This window comes from Sorghum bicolor, chromosome 10 (assembly GCF_000003195.3).
Source record: "Sorghum bicolor cultivar BTx623 chromosome 10, Sorghum_bicolor_NCBIv3, whole genome shotgun sequence".
NCBI lineage: Eukaryota > Viridiplantae > Streptophyta > Magnoliopsida > Poales > Poaceae > Sorghum > Sorghum bicolor.
Window position 1 is genome coordinate 27,178,027 of NC_012879.2, and position 6,000 is coordinate 27,184,026.

The 6,000-nt window shown below is 46.9% G+C and overlaps 1 protein-coding gene across 1 annotated transcript in view; it reads left to right on the forward strand.

Moving 5' to 3' along the window:
- LOC8072939 (U-box domain-containing protein 6) overlaps positions 1-5,714 on the forward strand; it is a 31,464-nt gene extending 25,750 nt beyond the window's left edge. The window contains exons 5-6 of the mRNA XM_021449950.1: positions 3,086-4,251; positions 4,539-5,714. Of these exons, the coding sequence (XP_021305625.1) occupies positions 3,086-4,251; positions 4,539-5,313 (1,941 nt within the window). The 3' untranslated portion in view covers positions 5,314-5,714. The remainder of the gene's footprint in view (positions 1-3,085; positions 4,252-4,538) is intronic.

Consider the following 6,000-nt stretch of genomic DNA (forward strand, 5'->3'; position numbering starts at 1 on the left):
ACATCCGCCAGTCATGGAGGGAGGAGCGAACGCCGTGTGTGCCTGCGGTAGAGGGGCAAGGGGGGGGATGCCACTGTGGCGGTTGCCACTGTGACTGCTGCGGGGGCATGCCAGCCCATGGGTTCATGCAGAACCAAAGACCGGCTGGAGGGATGCCTGGACAACACCTGACGAAGTCTGAGATGGGGTCGATTGCTGCTGGAAGGGGCCACCACCGCCGTTTCCCTTCCCTTTGCCCTTGCACTTACCCTTGCCACTACCACCATTACCGCCACCACGGTTGGGGTTGGCAGGGGTGGAGCGACAGGAAGGAGACGAGCAGGAGCTGGGCAGAGGGACGGAGGAGTCGACCGCAGTAAGGGTAGTGTCGGAGGAGACCATGGCGTCGGAGGCAAGGCGAATTTCCTTGAGCCAGAGGGTATTGTGCGCCGAGGTGAAGTACGGAAGAACCACCGAGTTGGTGATGATGGCTGTAGAATTTGTGAATCGTGGGTTGAGACCACGAAGCAAATTCAACACAAGCTGAGGCTCGGAGACGGCTTGGCCAACGTCGCGGAGGGCGTCGACCGTCTGCTTCATCTTCTAGGCGTAAGTGTCTATGGTGAGATCTCCCTGCACCATGGCATGGAACTCCTGTCCCAGGACAAGTACGCGGGTGGCCTGGTTCACTTGGAATAGAGCCGTGATGGCGACGTAGAGGTCGCGTGCCGTCTGATTTGGCTCCATGGCGAGGTCAAGGACGCCATCGTCGACGCAGCCATACATCCAGCTCCCGACACAGGCGTCAGGTTGTGACCAATTACGGTCAGTGCGCTAGGGTGGGGTGGAGCCGTCGATGTAACCTAGCAGGCCAAACTTGCCGCACATGGTAGTGAAGAAGGCGGACTACTTGGTGAAGTTCAGCAGCTTGAGGTCGAGGGCGATCGGGACGTGATATTTCATGTTGATGGTGGCATAGGAGAAGATCACGGGGGCAGAAGCATCCCCTAGGGCCGGCATGGAAGAGGAGCCGGTCAGACTGGAGGTGGAGGACGCGCTGGATGAATCAGTGCCCATGGCGATGGATGGTGCGGTGGCGAACGGGCGCGGGGTGCAGCCTGAACGGGCGGTGAGGGCGCGCCGGGCTAGGTCGGCGGCACCGTGGGAGGAGAGGGCAGCGGAAGACAGGAACCCTAATCTGCCTCGGATGTAGATACCATGTAGAAAGGTATGGTAGGGCAAATACACCGCACGCCCAATGGGGGGTGGCCTTTCGTTATATAGCCTGAACGGCTTGGAGTACAAGTCGTGTACAACACGTATACTATGAGTTAGCTATACATATCTAATATTTATCTATGTATAACTCTAATACTAACTATAGAGGACATAACACAAGTCTAATGTACCAAAAAACAACAAAGAAAACGAAACTAAATCTCCAACAAGCAACTCATATGGTCATCCTGCAGCAATCCATCTTGTTAAGTGATGTTGGCTGCAAAAGAACTAACTTCCCCACATATTGGATGAAAATAGAACCATGGCTTGGGCGCTGGGCCAAATATTGTAAAACTGAAAGAGAATTCAACCATTGGACAAGGGGCAACTGCCAAGCCAAGAAAGGTTGCCACAATAAGCCCCAACACCTTCCAAAAGGCAATGTGAGTATGTAAGACATAGAGCCCCGTTGAGCATTATGGACACTACAACATAGAAAAACACCAAACAATCTTGTACAAGTCAACCATCATTGGAAGACATCGATCCTCACACAACTGGCAACCCTAGGAATCCTCCCAAAGTAACATCTTTAAGAAGAAAACGACAACTGAAGACGCCCTAGCCCCTATCATAGATGCACCAACAAGGTGTTCGGGGCATAGAAATGTCTCTAGTGAGGGAAGTGGCATATATGGGCATCACCATTGTCAAAGGTGAGCAATGGGCAACCATGGTCGATGTCATATCTTACCATCACCACCCTCTGACAATCGTCTTCCCTAACGGGACACCCGGCACCGGGGACGCTGCTGCTCAAGTCGGTGGTCGTCGCATCGATGAGGAGGGCAAGCCGCGGCACCCTGCTGCCCCGACTCCTAGCCGTGTCGGCCATGTCTAGCGCCCTAGGTGGTGGATGTGCTGGCTTCACAATGGCTTTGACCTCCCTGCCTCGCTTGGCGGCCAGACTCGGCCCAAGCTGGCTCACGAGCAATTGCGCCTAGCAAAAGTCGTGTGCTCGCGCGGCTAGGCTTGTGGATGGCCAGTGAGCACTATCGTGCACCCAACGGTGCCCTGGCCCCCGAAGGTCAGCATACTACACCGGTGGCTTCACGGCACCCGGCCCCGGTGGCATGGTCGGCACCATGATACCCCTTTGACTCGCAGCGTGGAATATCCGCCTTCGACTTGCCATCACCAGGTTCAGCTTGGCATGTTGCACTTTGGATGGGCATCTGCAGGATCTGGAATGCAGGTGGGGACTGTTTCGATCCTCCCCAAAGTTGATCTCAAAAAAAAGTGTGCAGACAGTTTAGTACATTTGATTTGAGTCACTACATAATGCATGCCCTCCTAGCTAAGTTAAAAAAAAAACAGATCTGGGAGGGCCACATGTGTGCGCACTGGTAGGGTACATGCACACACATCCCTGCTAGGCACCTCGTGCCGCAAGCGCCCCTAGATATCCATCGCTTGCGACGTCCCTGCCACCAGGGGCGCTGAGCTGCCACGAACATAGTCACTCACCCCGGTCGTTGAATGGGAATGTGAGCGAACCACGACACATGTGGCTGACAAAGGAGATCTGAAAATTGCGGCAGATCTGAGCGGCCAGTGGGAGGAAAGGAGGGGGTGAAAGGAAAATCGGTGGTGCAGACGCGGAGAGTGGTGACAGTGCCGCGTAGCAAGAGTTGAGGGGAAGTGGTGGGCTAGTGAGTGCTAGGGGAGGTTACTGCTTGCGAATGGGATGGTGGCCTGCTTATAGTCTTATCATGTAACGTTATGGTACCTGATCATAATTCTATTTTTCTTGCTAACACATTTGATGAATTCATATTATAGCTAGCAGACAGCATATTTACATTCATTTGACTATTTATCACAGGTGGCTGATGTCCATAACGAACTTCGAGATCTGAAATTCATTGTTGATCCAGCAGAAGAGGATGCTGGAAAAGTCATTCTGGAGATGCTTCGGCATTCTGATGTAACCCAAGAATTGGAGCTTCAGACTTTCCTTTTAGCAGCTTCGAAATTGAACATTACTTCACCTAAAGCTGTCCTAATTGAAAGAAGAGCACTCAAGAAATTACTTGCCAAGATCAATGGCACTGATCAAAAAAAGGAAGGAATCCTTAAGTACCTCCTATATCTAGTTAGGAAATACGGGAAGAATACCAAGCTAGGGACTAATGGAAACAATCAAAATCTGAATGTTGCAACTGAAGTTTTGAGTTTAGACTCAATTGTTAATGGCATCAATATTACGGAAAGATGCAATTCAGCTGTAGAGTCAACCAATATGAGATATGATGATCAGAATAGTTTGTCTGGAGCAGCCACACCACCTCTAGAGTTCTGCTGCCCATTGTCTTTGAAGCTGATGCAAGATCCTGTGATAATAACATCTGGACAAACATATGAAAGAGAAAATATCGAGAGATGGTTCAGTGAGGGATATGATACTTGTCCTAGGACACATACGAAGTTAAAAAACTGCACGGTAACGCCAAATACATGCATGAAGGCTGTTATTCATAACTGGTGCAAAGATCATGAGCTTGAATCTACTTATTTGCCTGAGCAATTTCAGAATTGTTATTCTCTATCAAGTTTGCACAATGTCTCGGCACCTCTAATTATAGAAAAGAATAGAGATTACACAGTTGATTATAACAGTTCATCTTTTGGACTATCAGGTGCTAGTTATATATCATCCCCCATGAGGGAAACAGAACAGTCAAAGACTAGTTTTGGTCAGTTTTATTCTAATGCCAATTACCAGTTGTATTTGTCCTTCTGCAACTTTGACAAGGCAATGTTCTTGGTTTTCTTCCATGAGCTGTCCGAGCTTCCCTTTGAACTTCAAAAAAAAGCTGTCAGAGATTTGAAGACTCTTCTGAGAGGTGAAAATCAAATTTGGCATTCTATGGTCTGCAATGGGTTTTTTGAAGCATTCCATGAATTCCTTAAGAATGACAGTGGAATTCACACACTGCAAGCTCGAAGGGCTGGGATTCAGTTTTTTCTTGCTTTCCTTTCTAGTGGCAGGTATGAATACCGATGTCCATATTCTTCGTGGCACTTCTTATTTGGGTTCTGGCACTTATTTTTTCCCATTTTGTTATCAACAATAGGAAGTCATAAATTGGCTTATCTGCTCCAATTATGAACATGTATATGGGTTTCCTTCTCTTTACCTAAAACTTCTTTCATGATATTCTCGTATTTTTGTTGTTGAAGATAAAGAAATGGATGCTAACTATAAGACTGTGGTTAGTTCTTATGTTTTCAGTCCAATGGATACTCATAAAACCTGTGCTTTCCTTTTGATCTAGGGCTCGAATTCCTTCAGTTTGTGAAGATGTGGTACTTCTTTTTGCACCACTACTTGATTCGGAGTTCAAACAGGAAGCTCTTCAGATTGTACATGAACTGCTTCAGGAACCAAGTTGTCGAAAATCTAGTCTCATGGCCTCTGTTTTTTCTCCTTTAGTGTTTGGAGCTCTGGACAGTGGAGAAACCAAGTGCCTGGACCTAGCTCTGCAGATCATCTGCAAGATTTCATCTGATAATGATATGAAATCTTACCTTGTTTCCTCTGGAATAGTCTTGAGGCTATCTCCGCTCCTTTGTGAAGGCAAGATGACAGAATGCTGTTTGAAGATTTTACGGAACTTGAGTGAAGTGAAAGAGACGGCAGGGTTTATAATCAGAACAGGCAATTGCCTCAGCTCCATTTCAGATCATCTGGACACTGGAAACCACAGCGAACGTGAACATGCAGTGGTCATCCTTCTAGCAGTATGTTCCCAAAGTTCTGCAGTTTGTTCACTTGCCATGAAGGAAGGCGTCATCCCAGCCCTTGTAGACTTATCAGTGAGTGGAACCAAGGTGTCAAGAGATTGCTCAGTCAAGTTGCTTCAGATTCTGAGGAACTTTAGGCAATGCGACCAGTTCAGCAGTTCATGTTCAAGCCAGGTATCTGCTGATCATGCTTCAGAGAAGCCTCACAATGATTCAGTTTGCAAGCAGCCGATATCAAAGTCAGCCCGGTATATTTCAAGAAAGCTCAACGTTTTCTCGAAACCTCGGTCGCTGACCCTCGCTTGAGAAAAGGAAGTGAAACGTTGGATCGAATCGAGCCCTATTCTGCAGTACTAACTGCCTGATGTACATATAGGAGCAGGTAGCGTTTGCCCAGATGAAATGCTTGAGGGAGGCTTTTAAAAACTCACCATGTATTTCAAAAGAGTTTTTGTTTCTTTTTTTTTTTTGGGGGGGGGGGGGTTCCTTCACTTTGGCGCTACAAAAAAAATACATGTATGCTGTAGATGGTTCGAGCTGGAAAATGTGTCCTTTTATCATGGCATTGTCCTTGTTTAGGCCGTGTTTGGTTCACCCCTGACTAAATTTTAGTCACTAAAATGCTAAATACTAGTGCAAGGCGCGCGCCCTCGCGCGCGTCAGTGGGCACACAGAAGTTTTTAAATGCGAGTAAAACATGTTGAATATATACGTTGAAATAAGAATTATAGTAGAGATACATAAAATTTAAAAATGTATATTTTATTTAGTTATATATGGGGTACATAGATATATATTACATCCGTTTTTTTACATGATTAGTATCCTGCAGTGTCTATGCCATCCTTGGTAACTGAAGGATAATGGAACTGACGATAAAAAATACACATTAACATATCAATGCATAGTGGAAGCAAGAATACTTAAACAAAGTTACAAAAATAATCTGGTAGGTAGCAATCTCTGCAGGTTACAATAACAATTGTTTACAAA